The sequence below is a fragment of the Tinamus guttatus genome, unplaced genomic scaffold (genome assembly GCF_059628265.1).
Source record: "Tinamus guttatus ecotype Peru unplaced genomic scaffold, ASM5962826v1 Tinamus_guttatus_pri_ptg000451l, whole genome shotgun sequence".
In the NCBI taxonomy this organism is placed as follows: Eukaryota; Metazoa; Chordata; class Aves; order Tinamiformes; family Tinamidae; genus Tinamus; species Tinamus guttatus.
Window position 1 is genome coordinate 1,662,174 of NW_028288985.1, and position 21,625 is coordinate 1,683,798.

At 35.8% G+C, this 21,625-nt stretch overlaps 1 protein-coding gene across 1 annotated transcript; it reads right to left on the reverse strand.

Moving 5' to 3' along the window:
* Window positions 1-812: 812 nt before the first annotated feature.
* IL17RD (interleukin 17 receptor D) lies at window positions 813-17,409 on the reverse strand. Its single transcript, XM_010217023.2, has 12 exons — window positions 17,400-17,409; window positions 14,926-15,051; window positions 12,583-12,701; window positions 11,615-11,735; window positions 10,607-10,651; window positions 10,368-10,519; window positions 9,133-9,198; window positions 8,541-8,595; window positions 7,510-7,620; window positions 5,862-6,046; window positions 3,234-4,164; window positions 813-1,000 (listed from the first exon to the last, which is right to left on the reverse strand). Exons 2-12 carry the CDS (start codon window positions 15,026-15,028, stop codon window positions 885-887), a joined length of 2,004 nt encoding a protein of 667 aa, XP_010215325.2. The 5' UTR covers window positions 15,029-15,051; window positions 17,400-17,409; the 3' UTR covers window positions 813-884.
* Window positions 17,410-21,625: the final 4,216 nt, after the last annotated feature.

Genomic DNA, 21,625 nt, shown 5'->3' on the forward strand with positions numbered 1-21,625 from the left:
GATAATACAAATCCCCCACACAGCACACTCCTCTCAAAGCTGAACTAAGATAAAATGACATCCTGAACAAATAGGAAATTTGGTGTTCTCTCTCCCATCTCTTTAAAGTAATCTTCTTATCAATCCTTACAGGGGAAAAATAGGAAACTTAGTTTCCATGGTATCACTCAGCATATATATGATTTTCTTCTATTATAAAATTGGTATTTTCAGACTCAATATGTTATTATTTGTGAGTCACCACAGCCAAATTATGGAGAAGAATCATTCTTAACAGGAATAAATGTTTTTATCTAAAAAAAAAAAAAGAAACATGTTAACATTTAGGAAAGAAGAAAGTATGAGAAAAAGAGCTCAAATACTTTTAAAAGAACTGGAATTCTCCTGATGGAGAATCCTGTAATCTCACATTTGGCATTTTATGTTGATGCTGAAAAAATGCCTTGCTGCTCATTCACTAAAATATTCTGCTACCAACTATGTCAGCACTTAAAATCAGAGCCTGAACAAGAAAAATTATGAAGGCTTAACGGTCCAAACAATTTTTTGTTTAACTGCAAGATTATTTCTAGAAGAAAAAGGAATTCTTGATTCTGGCATCTGTAAACAGTATAGTATAACCGTGAAATTTAAGTTAGCAGGAAAAAAAAAATAGATTTTGAAGTATATTTTTCCGTGCTGCGGTTTTCAATTCATGAAAGACTTGATATAATAAAGACCGACAGGTTCAAATTTGCTGGCCATAGAAATCCCTTAGGAATAGAAGATCTTTTTTCAGGGAATATTTGTTCCTTCAAGAAGGTTTAGTGCTGGGATAGTGTGGTAGTTAAAGCACAAACAGCGGCGGTTGATAAAGTGGCAATGCATAACAATGTGGTAACGTATTACAAAGGTGCAATTGCCTGCAGTTCATCAGTGTGGATATGGCAATGAAGTTCTGCTTTATATATTCCAGGCACTAAGAATTTTGTGGCAGTGATTACAGGAGGTTCTTCTTCCCCTAAAAAATAAAAAAGAAAAGATGTTCAGTTGTTAGAAAATTAATTTTTAATTTAACATTCTAGAAATGGTGCAAAGGAAATCTTGAAAACCCTCATGCCACATGCGTTATTCCTGAGGCCAAATGGCCACATTCAGTAACTCCTCATCTACAGGATTAATACAAGTTCTCTCCTCCAACAGGTCTACTTGGAGAAAACCCTATTAGTAAATGACCTCTTAAAGGTTTGAGCGTTGTCGCTTCCTCAACGTTATACTGGTTTGAACTTAAGTGGATTGTGCCTAATTTGATAATCTCAGAAAATCCTCTTTGTGGATCAGTAATCTCTATATGAACTGCACCGAAAGACAAAGAATACTGCAAATTATATGATTAGTTTAATTCAAATACAAAAGCAAACTGTCTTGTAAACAGAAAAGGAAAGGCCTGCTCTAAGATGTGCATATTCACTGCCAAGTGACAGAGGTATTCATGCCTTCCTGACCAAGTAATAGATGAAAAATGAGTGGCCAGAACATAGATAGCATTTTACACTGAATTCAGAGTAATAATTTGGACACATTCAATTCTCAGAACAAGAATACAAGCTACCATATTTTTTTTTTCTTTTTGTTATCAGGTATATAAATGTTCAGGATATCATTATTGTGTATAACTGGGACAGTAAAAAGATTTAATGAGTTACGATTCATGCAACAGGCAGATGATGTGCAGTTCTGCATGCTGCCTCTTTTGTACCCACTACCTAATTAGGACTGTGGTTTGAGCAAGCATACGTTTAAACAAGTCTCAGCCTAAAAAGATCAAGACTTTTGGACTGGGATGGTAACTGAGAAAATGGCAGTATTAACTTCATGTTTCTCTGACAGTTGGTACATCAACATTAAGGTTCACCTCTATCAGCCAGTGTTACATCTTCTACTTTCTATACTTGAGATACGTTAACAAGTAGATACGTGACTTGAGAATAAATTACTTAAGAAACTGCCTCTTTCTTCCAGGGACTCTTTGGCAGCTGGGATACTCAGCTGCCAGTTCCGCAACTGAATCAGGAGGGGAAAACTGGTGCAGCATTCTTATAGGGAGGCCACAAATCTAAAACCGACATCCTACCTTTGTCCCACACACACTCAAACCTTACAGACACAGTCTGCATGGTTTCCCACAACTGCAAGAAAAGGGTGGGTTGGAAGATAGGGAAGGAAATTAATATAATATGAATTTTCAAACAATAACTGGATATTTATTGCTTGTTGAATTAAATGACTAAAACTATATTCTTTCCACAGAGAAAAAAAAATAGTTACATTCTTATAAAGACTGGATGCTGTATCTATCCCCTCCCTAAGATAATTTTGACAGCAAATATTACTTACTAATTATTGAATAATGAAAGATACATTTAAGAAATAGATGAGAAAGACATCTCACCCTCTTAGCATACACCCAAGAAAACATAACAACGTATTACTGAAGTGTAATATTCACCTGTTGTAGCTGTTTAGGGAAGACCTCAGCTAATGGTATTTTGATAACTATAAATACAATTGCTGGAACATTCCTTCTTGCTTTGGTTGTGATGCCAGCTCAGTGTTTTGCAATGAGTAAGGTCAGATCAGCTGTTTAGCTAAGAGAATACTTATAACATCTAACTGTAAGGATCTAATCTGAGTATCTATTTTGGAGAGCGTCTTCAGAGCATTTAAATTCCTCCACTGAAATCCTCGAGTTCATTCCTCCCATCCAAAGAGAAGCCTAATGTGATTCTGAACCTTGAGTTAACCATGGTACAAACTATATCCTTAAAGGGTCTACTACATGTTGGACCAAAACAGGGTGTCAGTTTTAGACTTTTGGCCTCTGTGTAAGAATGCTGCACCGTATTACTCCCAATTCAATCACATAGCTGTCATCCAGCAGCACAGCTGTCAAGAAGTCGCTGGAAAAAAAGAGTCACTCTCCCCAGTCATTAGATCAATTAATGAAATGCGACTAATTAATGTAATTTCAAGAATTATTATTTAGCTACAGATCTCCTCATAATCAATTAAGGGAAAGATACATTTTTCTAAAGCTACTGCAACTTATCTTACTTTGACTATCTTTATATAATGCCTACCATACTCTTCATCTTTTTACATGGCTCCTTATATAGTATCTTAAATACTTTGAGATGTTAGAAATATGCCCACAATAATTAAATATAATTTTAGAAGAGACTAATGCATCTCACCCAAACCTGATGATGAAGAAACACTTTCTGTAATGGAAGATGTTTCCATTTGGTCTGTCAACAGTCCTTCCATTAAAGGTAAAGATAACTCAGATGAAGGAACAGAAGAATCGTAGATTCCAGAATCTCGAGGCATATCTGTAAGATTGGAAGCTTTAACAACATGCAGCAATGGCTGAAGAACAGAGTTGCCACCTTGAATATCCTGAGCTTCTTCTCCGAGGTTTAAGTGCTGAATTATACAGTGAGAGTCTGAATTTACAGCTGAAATAATATTTCCATCTGTTCTCAGGTATAGATCACCATCCGTCATCTGTTTACTCACCAAGTCATTCAAAACCAAGCCAGAGTCAAATTTTTCCATAATAGGCTTTGAGTAATGTAGAGGAGATGGAGGAAAAGGAATAAACTGTTTCTCAAACCAGTCTGGTTCCTGATCAATGAACTGATGCATATTGCAAATAGCAACATAAAGGGACCGTCCAGATTTGCTCCTGAAATAATTCCTTTTACTAATGTTCACAGGAAATAGCTCTGAATCCTGTAAGTTAAGATCTCTGGAGTGTAAATGTGAATAAAGCTGAGGAAGATCATCCATAAGTTTGTATTTTGTACTTAGATCCAGAATACCAGGGATGTCTCCTTCACAGGAGTAATCAAAGTAGACTGCAATGAACTTGCAGAGGTCATTTGAATTCTGCTTTGCCTGACGAAGCTTCTCGGCAACAGCTGACACAGCAAACAGAAAGAGCTCCCCTTTTCCTGCATCTCTGGTTACCCCTCTGTGTTTCCAGTTCTTCTTCTCAACGAAGTATTTCATTCCTTTGGAACATACAATGATGATAAATTGGGACTCATTTATTTTGTTAATAAGCCACTCTTTCTGCCCTTCCTTACAAAATTTTACATCTTCCCATAAATCTAGGGCCACCTAAAAAAAGAAAAGAACATATTGGTTAACATTTATTACTAGGTTATATGGTTAGATATAATCTTAGGGAGCTAGATTGTACTCATCAGAAAATTCAGAATTATTAATAAATCTAACTATAGTTTGTCCCTGAAAGAAAGAATGATTTATAGAATAAACAAAGAGAAGAAAAGAACTTTCAAAATGGCAAAAAGCAAAACTAGCATTCTTCTAGAGAACAAAATACTCTCTTTTCCTCTGTTATCTGTCTCACAACAGAGCAGAAAACTTTGCCCTGTCATAAGTCACACAATAGCTTAAAGCTTAGCATGCAAAATTCATTGAAACTGTTACAGCAGAGACAGGCACAGGAAAAATAAACATGCATAGGGAAGAAAAGGTGTTTTTTGCAGACACTCATGATATTGTAAAAGGTATAATGTGGGCATTTAATGTTGCTGAACAATAGTCCATAGTATGGGCAGGTTTTTATTTCAAGTTTTAATTACATGCTATTGCTTTTGTCTTTACAAGACAATAATTTGATTCTATCTCTCAAATATCTTTTCTGTTATACATTGAGCTTTGCATTTTATATGAATCCCTACTAGCTTTAATAATAATATGCATTATTTCCCTATGTTCCCTATGCAGTTGTTATTAATGATTTATACAATCAATCATACCCATAAATTATGCCCTATACCTTATGGATACAGCTCATATATGAATAGTGGCAACAGCTCACCTTAACGTTATTCCAAAGAGGTCTAGTGTGGCAGTGCTAACATAACAGAAAAAGGTATTCAAGGAAACTATTTATAAAATCTTATCTGAACCATTTTAGGCATATGTAAGCACATTTGTGACTATCTCCAAATATGTGGTACATCAATTATTTAGTCTCATGTGTGCAGCCAGTAGGGGTCAGACTTGTTGTATAATTACAAAAACATTTTTGATTCACACACAGAATCACAGTGACAAAAGTGCAACAAAAATATGCTAATAATTGTCTTGCCTTTTCACAAGTGAAAAGTGAATGACCTCCACATTTTTATTATATTTAAGAAAGCATCCAGATTCTGAGCCATAATCTGAGTCTAGTCTTTCAAGTAGAAATTTTGATGTCCTTCTCATAGCTTTGAATTAAAAAGAAGAAAAAAAAATGCAGATTTTATAGCAGAAGTGCAGAGAGAGAAGAAAATGCTCAGCAATAACAATACCAAATGTCAACAATTAATCCCAATGAGGTCGTTTTTTTGTGCAAATAGGATTTTTGATAGATTCAAGTGTTCGTGTCTGGTATCACCATTTCAAAATTACAGTATAAAAGGTATTTTAGGAATACTGAAATAGATTAGGTGAACTATAGTATCTATTTTTGACTGCAGACTATAAAGTCACTAGGCCTACTAAACAGAATGAGCAGTTAATACAAAACAAGCTGCATATGACCAACTGAGAGCCCTGGAAGCAATGTAGTTTTCCACAAATTTTCCACAATTCTGTCATTTACACAGGCTATGGTTTGTTCCTTTCCCAAACTGAAAAAAAAAGATATGTAGGCAATATGTAGGAGGATAATGAAAATTATTCACCGTGGAAAGGTGAGACTGACGTATTCCATTTTCAAACACACACCACTATGTTTTTTTGGGGGATACCATTTTAATTAAGGCAATTCTACTTGTTTAGACAAGAAATGTTGAGTTTACCTCACAGCCGCAAAAATCCTGTAGAAAATAAGCAAAGCACTGGATGACATTAATGTGTTTCTGGCAATCTTTACTGGAATAGCAGATGAACACTTTTGGCCGGGGTCGAAGTCTTTCCACATGCAGCACTGCAGCATATGCTGAAGATTCCGAGCTTTCCTCATCTAGATGGGAATATATATTTTCTAAATTGGAGGAAAGAAAGTTCACACCATAAAAGGTCATATTCTTAAACCTTTTTTTTTTTTTTTTTTTGGCTCATTACTTAAACATACAGAGAAAATTTTATTCAAAAGCTATTCCTTTTTTTTCCTATCCTAAAAAGTCTAAGTTGTGCCACCCTCTATTTCCCAGCTTCTGAGCTGCAACATATGTGGAACATACTTGGAAAGAGAGATGTGCAGTTATTACTGTACAACTTAGGTCACTCTCAGGAATGGTTTATTTTATAAACAGAATGAGGTTGCTTCACCTCTATCTGGCTTTAATGATCATTTTTCTGTTCAAAAAAACTATCGGCTTTAAAGGTATATTATTAAGTTTCTGAATAACAGAGAGGCAGGCTCTTTTTTAAAGTAGTGACACGAGCAAACTAAGAATACTAACTTGCAGAAAAACACACACCTTCAGAATATCATGTAGTATGTAGATTTTCAACATTAACTTAACATTAATTTGAATTGAGATAGGATTAATTTAAATCAAAATAGCTGTATTTGTCTCTTCCTTTGCATGAATGCTTTTATGCTAGAACATAACTGCCTTGTGCCAAAATAATTCAATCTAGTTCTACAGTTGATTAAACTAATTTGGAATAAAGCACAAGTATCTCAAAATACAAGCATCCATCTAGGGATTTGTTTTAGAACAATTCATCATGAATAACTACTCTGGAACAAATCTCTCTGTAGTCAAATCTTCAGTCGCTGTCTGAAGTAACTGTGCGAGCTGTGTCCTAGGGGACAGCCAAAGAAGGCCAGAAGGTAAAAGCATTTAACCCAGATGGCATACAGCACTTGCAGTATACCTCGCTTCCAAAATTCAGATGGAGAATACAGACATGTGAGGTTTGGGGAATGTAATCTCTTTTTCCATAATCATGAAACCACAAAATTCCCAAGATGCTATCCAAGAAAAAAAAAAAAAAGACGGTAGATTTTTAACATCTCGATGTAACAAGTGTGGCTTGCCAGCTCATGGACACAGAGAAGTGTCCAGGAGAAAGTCTGCAGAGAGAGATGGAATCTAGCTTAGAGAAACATCTGCAAGCAAGTCTTAGAAAGAATAAATTTTGGGAGAAGGCTTAGGATGAAGTTTAAAGGCAACTTCCAGGAAAGTGAGAAACTCTGGAATAATAGATAGGGAGAACATTCTAGACAGTGCTGAGAACTACCATGGTCTGACATATATGGTTTTATTTTCTTTCTGGTATAAAATAAATATGAACTAAACATATTAGTATGAAATAAGAGAATGTTGAAAATAAATCAATTTAGAGATCTACTTGTACTGTGTGTGAGAAGGGAAGAAAGGCAAAGAAGAAAGGTCTTCAGATAAAGAGCTTTCTTTAGCAATTCTATGAGTTAAGACATTATTGGGTGCAAAAGTGTGCCTTTAAGTGAAACTCTACATTGAATAAACACTCTACCTTGCTGCTTCTTGCGGCACATCACTGTGAACAGCGTTGCAAATGCTGAAATGACGACCAAGGGGACAGTAATAGCAATAGCTCGTATTGGTCCAGCCCACGGAGAATGTACTTTGAAAAATAAAGCAGTATTAGCCTTATGTAAATAAGCTATATTAACACATTATTCAATCATAGCTTCACCATGGGAATGGAAAACTGCTTCATTAAACTACTATCTGTTAAATATACAGTAGAAGCAAACATCATTATGCTCTGCTTAACTTGAGGAAGATTTTATGTTGTTTGTCTGCATCACTATAGCATCAGAGTGACTAGAGTTAAGTAACAAGAGCTGTACTCCAGCTCAGACTCTAACTCCACATGAGAAGGTCTTTACGTGAAGTATAGATTTGATAAGAAATCCAAAAGTAATTTTATCGTGTTGGATTTCTATTCTAGGTTGTTTCACTAGCCACTTACAAAGCACAGTCTTCTGCACAGATTATAAATATGAATTAGAAAGCAACCCATCTTGTCCACTGCCTTCATCTGTGGCTATGTTTCTACACCTATGTTTTGAAATCCTTAGTTAGGGTCTCAGCATCTGGCCTGATAGAGAGATGCTGAGCATTTACCTGACGGGTTTTCCTGACTACTTAAATTTCATTTCCATGCTGAGGTTAGCAGTCTGGTTAGGCTTAGGCTGCTCATATAGATCCATTACATTATTTCCACACAGCTACTTGCGTGCAATTAAGATACAAAATATGACATATCCATGTATACAGTTACTCTCCTACAAAGATTTCCAGCTGTATATCTAAACTACACTAGATAAAAATGTATAAACATGTAGATGTATATGCATGAGTAGTTTTTTAAAGTCAAAAGATCACAGCAGAACTGCATATAAAAGTACAGCTAAGCGTCAGTAGTCTTGATTGTGCCAAACAGGCATTTCCTGTGTCAAATCCTGTCCCAAATCAATTTTCCAGCATAATTAAGATTGTATCTAAACAAATAAATAATGTATACTGTAAAAAAAATACCTGGTTTTAGTGCGTAATGCATTGTTTTCCTTGTTGTGTTAGTGTCATCCACCAGCTTTGAAAAGTAAAAGTTGAATGTTATTTTGTGGAAATTTTATTTACTTTGCAAAAAAAAAATTTCTGCATATGCAAACAGCTGTAACAGCATTCAGTACGAAACATAAGGAAACTTATTCAAAAAGTTACATTTAAAGAGTGCTCAAAACCAGTAGCTAACAAAGGTAGCTTTCCTTGTTGTTACATAATTCATTTTAAAATTGCTTTATTATATTGTAATATTTAACTTTCAGCATTCACGTATCATCATATCAAAAGAAATAAACAGCTTTTAATTCTACCTAAAAACGCAAGTCCAAGAATAATCCAGGCCCATGATTTCACATGAAGGCCCAGATGCAGCTGTTCTGTGTTTAGGAAAACAAAGCTATGGAAAGGTAAAGAACAATCTAAAATGTTTATTTGCACAATTTACTTCATTAGTGATGCATCAAGTCCAATTCTATCAAATATTTTGGCTTGAAGACTTCTAATTTCAGTTCGTTAATCATCAAATACTTAATTAGCTGTTGTATAAATTATTTGTATATATTACCTCAATTATATAATCCCCTGGAGATACATTCTGAAGAATGCAACTTGTAGTATCTGTGTTTTGCTCCTATATAAAAAGGAGATAATGTTTTGCAAGCAATTCACATACTTTCAAAACCTAACAAAAACGCATTCACTTCATTTCTTAGTTGGAAATGTATACTGCCCTCCTGCACCAGGACACCTTATACCAGTAAAACTAAGACTCTCTATTCTGCCTGCAGTACTCAAATACAATAGTTCATTCAAAAGCTTCTTAAAGCTTTGGTCTAATACATAAAATCTACAACTATAGCCTGAAGCTCCCTGTCCTTCAGGGACTTAGCATCAAAGCTGGACAACTGAGAACAAACTAGCCATCAATTCACAAGAAATAACAAGAAAGTTAGGGGAAACAATACAGCAAATTGCAGCTCCCTTAAGAAGACATAAGCACACTGTAATGCAGAATCACTGTAAGGTTATCTTGAATTCATATATAAATTTGTTTTTATACATCTGACTGATAGACATAGCAGCACAAGTAGATTCTAACTAATGGTCTCAAATTTGAATGCAGCCTTGGCTAAACATCTCATTTCATACTTGATTTGTGAGTGACATCACGGGGAACCAATGCAAAGTATTTTAATTCTGCACACATTTTTACAGCTGATTTTTATAAGATAATAGGACAATGATGAAGGAATCCCAAAGTCTGACACTTTTGAATTCTTCCACGGCTCACATTGTCTATAATAAGAAATAGCCTAAGGGAAGAGAAACCACTTAGCAACTTCCACACTTAAAGCAGACATCCTAACTCCATGGACATACTAAAAATGAGCTGTCTTGTGATACTATCTTCTTTGTAATTACAAATTGCCCAGATTATATTAAATGGTGAAATTCAGTGCAAAGTTGCAAACAAAATAAGAAAGAACATCTATTGCAAGCACAAAAAAAAATATATTTTAAAGCAATAATTAGTAGTAGGGTCTTCAAGAAGGAGAACCCTCCCATTTGCTTATAATATCCAGCATCAATGAATATCTCAAGCCTGGCTTTGGCTGGTGAGTCTTACCACAATACAAAAATTATCCACACAAATCTTAACAACATAGCTTGAAGTTTTAAAACTGGGAGAATTCTAGGAGAATTCTAATTATCACAGCTTGTTAAAGTTTCTGTAAAACCACAGGATATCTTTGCTAATGGCTCTTGTGCTTTTAAAAGTGGCTAAGCTCAGTGATGTACCTGTTTGCAGGTCTTCTGCTTAAATGGTCCTTCATGCTTAAGTTTGTAGTGAAGAAAGTAATATCTAAACCCAAAGTTGTGTGGTGCATGATCGAAAGACACTTGCATGTTAAAGCCTTGCTGGGTTACATTCAAATTCCTTGGCTTCCAGTCTGTCACAGGAGATACTTATGAATCAGCAAGCGATTCTTTCAAGAACAATAACTTTTTTTTCTAAGACAAAGTACAACACTACTTACAAGGTTTGCAGACAAGGTTTTCTGGCTGTAGAAGTAATTCACATGCTACAAATACACACAAAAATTATTAATGATACAGTCAAATGCCATGCTACACAAACATGAGAAAAGGGGGCAGAAAAATGGGAGCTATCTCATCATTCTGAAGATAGCGTTCCCACTTCTTCTCCAGCCTCTAATATGCATGGAGTAAATACACTTGGTAATGTCAGCTTCTTTCTTATAGTTCAAGTCTGTTTTCATCTTTATATGAGCAATACAAGGGCATTTACTGGAAAATAGTATGTCTTAGTGCCACAAAAGGGACTGCACCAGGAACAACTTCATAAGGGAGAAAGTTAACGTTGAGCTTAACAAATACATATGCTCAAAGTAAATATATTATTACTGGGACAAGCATTACTTTTGCCAGAATAAGCAGACAGACTTGAAAATATTTTAAGAAAATTTTATAAAGCAAAAAGGTCCAAGCAGAACAATGTCAACATTTCACCTACGGTAGCTTTTCTTCGTACTATTTTAAGCACTACACATGCAGGACCATATTCATGCTCTTTTCCCTTTCCCTCCTTTTTTCTTCCGTCTCTATTTAGAGTTGCTAATTGTTCAGTAATATGGAAGAATTCAATTTGGTATGTTGCTATCTATTTCTATATGTATTTCTATATGTACTCATCTAGCTCTATATAAACAAAACACAATTTGAGCTTATTCACAATGCTCAGCAAGGAGAAGGAAGATGAGCAACCACCTTTATGAGCTGAACTTTTCTGAGGAAAATGGGAGTAATTTGCTTTAAGCAGACCTGGGCTAGTCTCAGGCCTAACCTGAGACTTTTCTTCTGATTGCTGAATGACGTAGATTATCATACACCATAAACTGAGGCACCCAAAAAGAGTCCAATTAACATCCAAAATGGTTATGAATCCTACTTTAAAGATGATGTCCATAACCTAACCAAGACTCTTTTTTCATTTAAAGTCATGCCATATTGTATGTAGTACTTACGTCGTGTTCGGAAGAAAAATGGGTGGTAGTTGCTTTCATTTTTAATGGAAGGAAAAGGAACAATCTTTACAAAATAATCTGTTTCAAACTTCAGGTTTATAAAAGGCTGAGATTCCATTCCCTACAAAAAGATAAGATTGTTACTTCTTTTAATTAATTATTGTAATTGAGAGTATCTTCTTTCAAAACATGCCCATCATTCTTACAGACATGAGCAGAAATTAATATATTAAGAATCCTTGTCCTATCGCTCTACTACCTGTTGATACAAGGAAGCATCACACAAATGTGGGATATGGATTATCACACACTAACACCTGTGCTGCACCATCACCCAATGTGATTTTATGATGGGTTCCAGCCTCAGGAAAGGTCGCAAGAGGCATAGATTTATCCACATATTAACAACTGCCATTAGTTTAAAGACTAGGAAGCAAACTGCTCTTCTGTAAATAACATGTTAAATATATACCTATTTAGGACTATTTACTTATATATATTATATAGAGAGGTAATCATAGAATCACAGAATCACAGAATGCTTAAGGTTTGAAGGGACCTCTAGAGATTATCTAGTCCAACCCCCCTGCACACGCAGGGTCACCTAGAGCACGTGGCACAGGACTGTGTCCAAGCGGGTTTGAAGATCTCCAGAGAAGGAGACTCCACAACCTCTCTGGGCAGCCTGTTCCAGTGCTCTGTCACCCTCACTGTTAAGAAATTTTTCCTTAAGCTGCTGTGGAACTTTTGATGCTTCATTTTCCGTCTGTTTCCTCTAGTTCTGTCAGTGGCCACCAATGAAAAGAGGCCAGCACCATCCTCCTCACTGCCTCCCTCGAGGTAATATACACTTACATATAATACATATACATAATATCTCATATAATATATATTCAGATTTTTTAAACAAAGCATATAAACAATTTCAAGACTACTTGCATAATCAAACATTGAAACAAAGCACTTACTGTTTTCTTAAAACTAGGGCTCAGTTGCTTTGGATCTTTTAAAATCATCTGCTGACACTGCCTTCCCTCTGATTTTAACTCTTCAAGTATTACTCGAAATCCTTTTAGGTATTCAATTCCTGCAAACATCAGACCATCGAATAGAAGACTATTTCAAAATGCATACTATGACATTTTCTATCATGTCTACTTAGAATTCAATCTTTGGCAAAGGCAGTAATTATTATGAACTTGTGCAACACTTGGAGCTGAGAGGCCCACAGTCCAGCTGGGCCTTTCAAACTGACACTTTAATAGAAATAATCACTACCTCCATCCTCCTCTAGTATTACATTATAGTAACTTCACGTTCCCATTAATAGCAATATAATGGCATTTCGCTAGAATACTATAGAAATATTCTTTTATAACATATTTATATAATTTATGAGACTGCTGGATTAAAGTGATAGCAGTTATTATGACTTCTTTAGTTCTACAGGATCTAGTATGGGAATAACAGAAAAACTGACACAATGGAATGGAATTTATTCTAGTGAGTATTTCCAGTTATTTATATGTGAAGCCAGAACTACACCCATTTTGTCTAACACAACAGACACTCAGCACTGTTTTCTTTACATTTCTTTGCAATGTTCTCATTATGGTGTGACTGCATTAGCTCATTACACTGTGCCATACTGATGCCAATGTCATGGCACTGTGTTAGGCTGTTATGTGACTCGTATCAAAGTTGCTGCTCAGTTCTTCAAAACTAACTACCACTTCTGCATCTAATTATAACTATTCAACAGCATTACATATGCCAGAATACACATTTAGCAGGAGCAAGGGCACAGTCTTTGCAAGCTAAATACTACACAAATCAAAATGAACTAATTATTTTTACAGTATGCTTGTCAATTTAGAAAAGTCTTAAATCTTTCGTGAACGTCTCTTGTTTCACTAGGAATTTTTTTGTTGTTCTTTAATGTTTTATAATCTTATGTTATAGAGAGAGACCATGAGTTGCCCAATGTGTTCTTAATATTCCATGGAACAGAAGCTCTATTTGTGCTAAGATGACACCATGAAAGGGAACGTGTCCAGTCTCCTTGACACTCAGGTACTTCAACTGTAGCTCTGTGCAGACTCTTCCCAAAGGATTAACCCCTGCTCATTACAGGAGAGAGCACCAAGCTTTGTTTCCCACACAGATCTGATTCATGCCATCTGCTGCTGTAGATTACCAAAGCAAACACAGCTGAAAATATCTTGCGTAAAATCCAATACTTGTGTAAAATTCAATAATTTATCATTGTTTTCTGTTACTGAACAAAATTATGAAAGAATGATTTAATATTGGGAGATAATTGTTCAATTTTTCTTGCCTTTCTAAAGTGTTTTCTTTAATAAATGCATATATATATCCTAAAATGTCAATTAAGTTCAATAAACAAATATTTTCATTATCAGTCTATCTCCTCACTTGGGATCCATTCCTAGTACAATGATGAGAATGTTTAACTCTTCTTTTAAACTGGTAGAAAAACTTATTTTAAAAACTTTTTGAGGGAGTATGAACCATAAAAATCCAAGTTAAGACACTGCTCTGCAAAGGAAAAGACATGAAGTAAACAGCTTTCTGTTTTAATTTTAAAAATTGTACTGAAGTCGGTTTGAGGTCAAATCAAATTATGATTTAATTGATATTGAAAAGCACCTTTGCATTTGAAAATCATTTAATGAAGCATTAAAACACTCAAAAAGGAAACTCCACGTATTTCATTTCCTAAACATCACTTCCTAAAGACAACAAGCATACACCAACTTACTTTTTTCAAGACCTTAACTAGTATGCAAGAAAGAAAGGATAAGGCGAGGGTTGGTACAGGCAGACTGCCCTGCAGCACTGTACTCCCAGAGTCACCACTTTAATAAAAGATTGAAAAATTTGCAGTGACCAGGTCTAAGATTCAATATAGCTCTGATTAAGTAGCATCTGCCACTTGTAAGGCAATCTGCATCCGAAAGAATCTTTATGGGTATTTCAGCAGTTGAGCTCAATCAATTCCAGGAAAAGACACCAAAGTTTTGGGATAGAAAATGAGACAGGGCAAGTACTGGACTGGACTGTATTGAAAAGAGGGGAAAATCCAACCAAGTGAAACAGGGGGAAGCAGTACGTGCTCCAGTGAGCACCTCAGCTTCCAGGTTGTATCAAATGACCTATTAAAAAGAGCAGCTCTGCAGCACTGTTCAGAATTCCTTTTCAGCAGTTTTGCTTCCATGCTTTCCCAGCATAATTTAATTAATACTGTTTAGCATAAAGTTGGTGGTGATTAATTTCTTTCTGCTACTTACCAATGGTATTTGCTGTCCAAAGTATTGTCACTGCGACCTGTTCGTAACACGAATACTGACTGATTGTGATATTCTGCACATCTCCAATGACATGCTTTCCCATGGAATTCAGATACGGAGTGCAATCTGAAAATATGGACAAATAAACACTTGAAGCAAAATATACTACCTGATATTCTTGTGCTATACAAGAGCAAATAATTCACAATCCGCCAGCAGGGCCTAATCCAGGAGATCTGACCAAACAACTAGTTTCCAATGCACCCCACATCTTTTCATGTGAATAAAATAAGAGTAAGGTTAATTTCCTCATACCTCTTCAAGACTGAGCCAAATGAAAAGTACATACACTACAAACCAAGTCCTGACCGGTAAATCTAACTGATGCTTTTGTGCAAAAGAGTGCAAAGCTTCGAAGAATCATTGAGCACAATCAATTTGAACAACTGCAAAACCCTAGTTCATGAACTGCAAAGCAGATCACCAGATTATAATACCACTGCAGCTTGCACCACAGCATAAATAAAAATGACACAAATGTTGGGACTCCCAGTATCAATTTTTCTCACCAATTACTCCAAAGAATATAAGCACTGCTGTTTATCTTGTGCATGTAGAGTGCCAGGAGCAAGAGGATGCTGGTCAGTGATCAGGCACATATGCACACAATGAGCACCAAGAAGCCTTTAGAAATGATGGCCAAGAAGAACTTTTTAACCACAGATATAAAGATATATCTTCAGCCTGGCCACAAAGAACTTACTCCCCTGAAGCCATCTCAGCTCTGTTATTCATTCGTTAGCCAGCTCCCCACAGATTATTCTCCTTCCAGTGAATCCAGTCAGAACTGCTTTTCTCTTGTTATCCTACATCAGGCCTCACAAAAGTTAGTGTATTCCCTAAAGCTACAACTCTGTGGAAAATCTCCGAATTAATAAAAAAAAATCCTTGGTCTTATTGAATTTACCATATCATTAAGCATTCAAAATGTGAAAAAAAAACTCCACATTTTATTACTTTTAATGCTTAATTATTACTAGGCTGATATTTTGAGGCAGGAAGAGAAGCAGTGGCAAAGGAATTCAATATCCTGGAGCACAGTGTATGTACACATGAACATACATTCAGCTTCTGAACTAGCTAAGCTGTCAAAACCTAGAAAAAGTTGACCAGTAGACTATACATTACATTTGACTGATGATTAATTCAAACCAAAAATATCTCATAAATCCAATAGATTTTCCTATACAGAGTTTCTAAAATAAAACATGAAAAATCAGCTGTTAGCATAAGGCAATGCAGGAAACTAGTCTTAAATTCCGAGCTATGCTCTTAAAAGAAAGAAAAATATTAACCAAGAAAAAAACTGCTTTTTACTATGAATAGCAATAGTAAGGGGTCTTTCATGCAAGTGTCACACAGCAAAGAATAGAACAGTTTGTACTACACATTGCCTTTTATGAGAGTGGGGCAGTTGGTGCTGGCTTTACTGTTTGTAGAATCCTGTTGCTACAAGGGAGCTGAATGACAGCATGAACTTCCTCTTCAGAGGATAGAGTATCTCTTTCAATGGAAACTTTGAAATAACAGCTTTTTGCAAGGTCTGGATCTAATTAATAGCAAGCCCAAGATTTTGGATCCTGGTTACTAAAATTTTATGGTCAAATGACAATTTGCCAAAATGCAATATAGTACAAAAGTCTGAGGTCTGACTGTGAGTCACTGATTTACATTTTTAAAGAAGAACAGACTTCGGAAGAAAACAGCAGGGAAAATTTACACACTTTTCAGGAAACCACTTCTTTGAGTTGACTACAAATGAAACATTAAAACATACAAACATTTGCTTCTCACCTGAATAAATAACCTAGCCATATAATCTAACAGCATAAAAAAGTTTGCAAGAATTGTTCTGCAATGAAATACAAGTCTAATTTACAGCCAGCAAGCTGCATTTTCTTTTGTGCTGGTTTCTTTACTCTCAGTGCATATTTCCAAGACATATAAACTCTTTAGCCTTGATATCAAGGACCTCTTCCCCTAGTCTCACAGAATATAAGCAGCTCTTTTGTCCAGAAAGCGTACAGTGCCAGCAGAGTTTTGAATCAACACTTCTCACTACTTAATCCCAGTTGCTAGTGCCAGAAATAATTGAAAAACTAAAAAGATAGATGAATTTAAGCAGACTCTGTTAACTAAACTTCATCAATACTTCACTGATTTTCCACTTTTTTAAAATGTGGCTAATACATCAAAACATTCCTGTAGTGACCACTTACCCATTGTATAATCTGATCTACGAATTATTAAATTATTGCTCATTTTCTTTAATATCAGGTTAGACATTTTTAAAATGTATTTGTAATTAATGAACCCAAATTCAGAAGATAACATAGAAATATAGGAGTATTGGGCACTGTTAATTGTGACATAGTCCTTATTTTAGTGAACATGGTAGCAAATGTTCAACTTACTGTCATATTTAAAGGTGATATTGAGTAGTCCATTGTTCTTGGTAACTGGTGACAGGCCCTGCAAAGAAATATCAGGGAAACAACTTGAATAAAATAACATTTTTTGAATCTATATAGACTTTTATTTTGTAAATGGTTTTCTGTAGGTTTCCAGGATTTGTGATTTTCTTCTTCTCTCTGGACATATCAGCAGTCACCCACACTGAACGCAGCCCAGGACAGAGCAGAAAGCCAACATCTACAACACTCACCTGCTGTTGACTTTCTAACACACAAGCAAAAACAGAGAAACAAAAGTCTATATACAATCTTTTTATGAAGTGAAACTGTGCCGTAAGCAGTATGACTTGCTTGGCCAATGCTGATCACAAGTCAATTTTTTAAAGAAAGTCACAGGATGTTCTCGGCTTCTACCACTTAGGTTAACGGTGTCAGTACAAATATACACCTTTAGCCAAGGTTTAGTCAGGAGATGAGTGAAATTGTTCTTACAGGGCAAATACACTCTCGCTGAACATCACTCATAACTAGGCTCAAAGCTACTAAGCTGAAAGCTGCCAAATAAGTACAGAAAAGAAAAGGCCGGCCTGGTCCAGAACTGCTCCCAGCTGATCTTGACAAAGGTGAAGAACTGAAACCAGAAGGAATGCCACTGTGGCCATGGCCCCTTTGCTCTGTTTTCTTGGTCATTTTTGGGACAAAGAGCAGTGATAAGAAGAAAACAACAGAATAGCAGCATTCCTCACATCTGAAGGAGCTCCAAGCGGGTCCTTCCTGAAGGAATAACTCCATTCATCTCCTTGTCAGCTGGGCAAAAAACACATCACCTCCCACCAACCCACCTCACTTCCAGGACACTCAGGATTCAACCACAGCCCCTTTGGCCTTTCTTCTTGAACCAGATTTCAGACAGCTCTCACAAACGCTCCACAGAGCTCCATGTTTAACCTAAGCAGAAGGATGTGACGCCAGGAAACAAAACCTATGGTCTGGTTATCTGTGTGCCCAAGCTGTATGTGGAATAAACTGTTATTAGTGAATATTGGTGTCTGGTTTCTGATACGTGCCTATGTCATTCCTTCAAGAAACTATTATTTTTACAGATTTATTCATATGTAACTTGTGTTTCTTGGTCTGATATAATTCAGGGCAGACAAGAGAACTGTTCTGCCAGGAGCCTCCTTAATAGCTGCATAAAAGATCTTTGGACTTCAGTTACCTTTCAGAAAGCATTACACTTGCTTTTAAACAGCAATACCTTATACGGACTCTAATATCCTATCAGGAAAAGTTGAAAATACCAATCCTCACAGCAGTAACATCATTCCCAGAATGGCAAATAAAATCATATTTATTGCTATCTTTTTAAAATATTACCCATTTATATTAAATGGTATCATTTTCACTACCACTACAAGGTAAAGAACAGAAGGCAGTAGCACAAAAGGACCTTAACAGTAATTAGATGTTGTCAGGAACATGCATAAGCATGCGGTGTGTCTCATCACATTGTGATAGTTGGACACAAAGGAAAACAAGATCTGAGTGCACTTATCTTTAAGAGACGTAAAATATTACTTAAGAGATGAAAGCAGGGCTCTCACTTCCTTCTTCGGTGACTTTTCATCCATGTAGATATGACTTAGATTAGCTTTAAACAAGCTAAGTTTTACCAAAGGGCTTCCTCAAACAGGAAGGCTTCAATGTTTTTCATAGTCTTATCTGATAGTATCTGTTCTGACTCATTTTCTCTTTCTGTTAAGCTATCTAAAACCTCAGTTAGCTTACAACTACAGCAAAATAGAGTTACGTATTTAATAAAAAAGCAAAAAAAAAAAAAAAGCCACAAAATAACCGTATTTTTGTTTTTTTCATAAATGGAGAGCAAAGGCAGATAAGCCATTAAGTCAATGGTTACTTGTCTTAATAACCTAGTAATTAAGTTTTGGGGAAGTGAGATAACATTTTACCCAGCACCACTGAAAATTAACATAAATATTTTAATTCATTTAAGTAAAATTAAGATATAAAAGATCCAAAAGTTTTAATTCAAAATATGTATTCTTTGTGTATGTGTGTATATATATACATATATATATATATATATATATACACGTACAGAGCAAAATTTTCCTTTTTAATTTCCTTGATTGAATTTTCATTAGATTTCTGCTGACAACACAAAGTCATTTTGAAAAGTTGAACAAAACATTTATCATGTAAGTTAAAACATATAAACTAATCAGCTGGTTTGATCATGCTAAACTTCAGTACTAATCCTTAAAGTACTTCCTCCTGCAAGCTTAATAAGATACTTTTTCAGGAAACACTTATATTTAAGCCAAAAAGTAGTTGTGCTGTTTAATTAGCTTATAGCTAGACAATTTGTTTAGAACATCCTACTTTAAGACTATAAATACTAATGGCATGGCCCCAGGGTCCTTCATTCTTAGTTAATTAACCACCAACATTTGCAGAGTTTGCAAGCAGCTTTTAATTTACTCTGAAGGTTGCTAGAAAGCAAGTCTCTGTTGCCTGGAGCTTTGTCTGTAAAAACCCTTTGGTCCATGCACTTCAGCACAGACAAGAAAGAGCCAATTTTATCATTTTTTTATTTCTAGAAAATACAGCCCGCTGATATTTAAACAGATAATCCAATTTCAAAGACACACAAAGGTTAAGTTACAAACAATGTCATTTTCTGATAAAAAGCAGCTTTTTTTCTCACCCCCTCACTCCACACAACACCAGGGTCTCGCATTATGTGAGCCCGAAGTGTCGAGCTCTGAAGATCCAAAACATCATCTCACACCAGGCAAGCCAAACCAGAAAGATTCTTCTACCAGATCACATATCTCGAACCATAGAAATCAATTGTTGCGAATGTTTCTCTACCCACATCCACAGCTTGGATAGTTAAAATCATGATCCTGAGAGATCTTAGACCAGCATAATTATGAAGAAGGCCAACACACATCACCTCCTGCAGAATAACTAACTGCCTGCAGCTCCTGGAGATGATCAAGGCACATGCAGACATTTCATTTTATTTAAGTACCCAATGGACACCAGCCTTTCGAATTCAAAAGATATGATAATCAATGAGAGGCAGAGACTCTACTGCATAAAAATCAACATATATTTTTTAATGTTTTCTCCAAGACCCAGCCTATACAAATAGTAACAACTTAGGCACTTGTGACAATTGTTCCCAGCCCTTATTTGCCAGGAAGGAAGGAAGCTGGGATTCCATGTTCAGAATAAAGCTTAGAAGAAATTTTAACCTCGGGACCTAATCTTGGTCCCAAGAAAAGTCAAGTTTAACTAATGTTGGCCATCAGAACAGGCTATAAGTGAGTTAATACAACAGAAAGAAACATAAATTCTGCTTATTTTTTATTGCTGAGCTTTTCTCTGCTCCTTTTAAACCAAAGGATGTAATGCCTCATATTCCCAGTCAAGTTAGAAGTAACATCCACTGCATTTCTTATACTATATACACTGCCTTACAGATCAGAGGTGACAGTGATGATTTGAGAATTGTCTTCTGGATGACTGTTCAAATAGCACTAATATACACTTTGGTGTATATTAGTGTAACTAATAGTATAGTAATAGTAACTACAAATAGCATAACTTGAGTGTATATTAGTACTTCTCTTTTTTTCTGAGAGCTCTACAATTTAATAAAGACCATTTATGAATGTGAATAAGCCCCGTCCGGAGTCACCTGAACATCGGAACTAGGAAAGAGAGATATAAGCTAGCACTAATTACAGAGATTTGGTAAAGGAGGTAGGAAATCACTACCCCTCAAGCATAGCCTTGTGCACCAGACCAAAACAGTAATCACGATTCATCTTTCATATGTTATTCATCAACACACACACATGTTCCTAATTTCATGCTCCCATGAGGCAAACTGAAGGGACAATTGTTTCTGAACTATAACATCGTGATGAATAATCAATGTTTATCATGCTCATTCCTCAGCAAACTAAATGCTTTATATGTGACATCTGCTCTTTTCATTTAGAGCTTCCTTGATGCCTTCAACCAAGTTAAAATATTTTCTATTTCTGAAATCAGGAATAAGAAATGAATCGTCTGTACTACCTAGATGCCTGCCTTTTGGACTGCTTGCAGCAGAATATATAGTGCCTCCTAATGTCTGCTATACAACGTGCACACGGTGTTGGACTGCAGAGGGCAACTGGATGGACGGG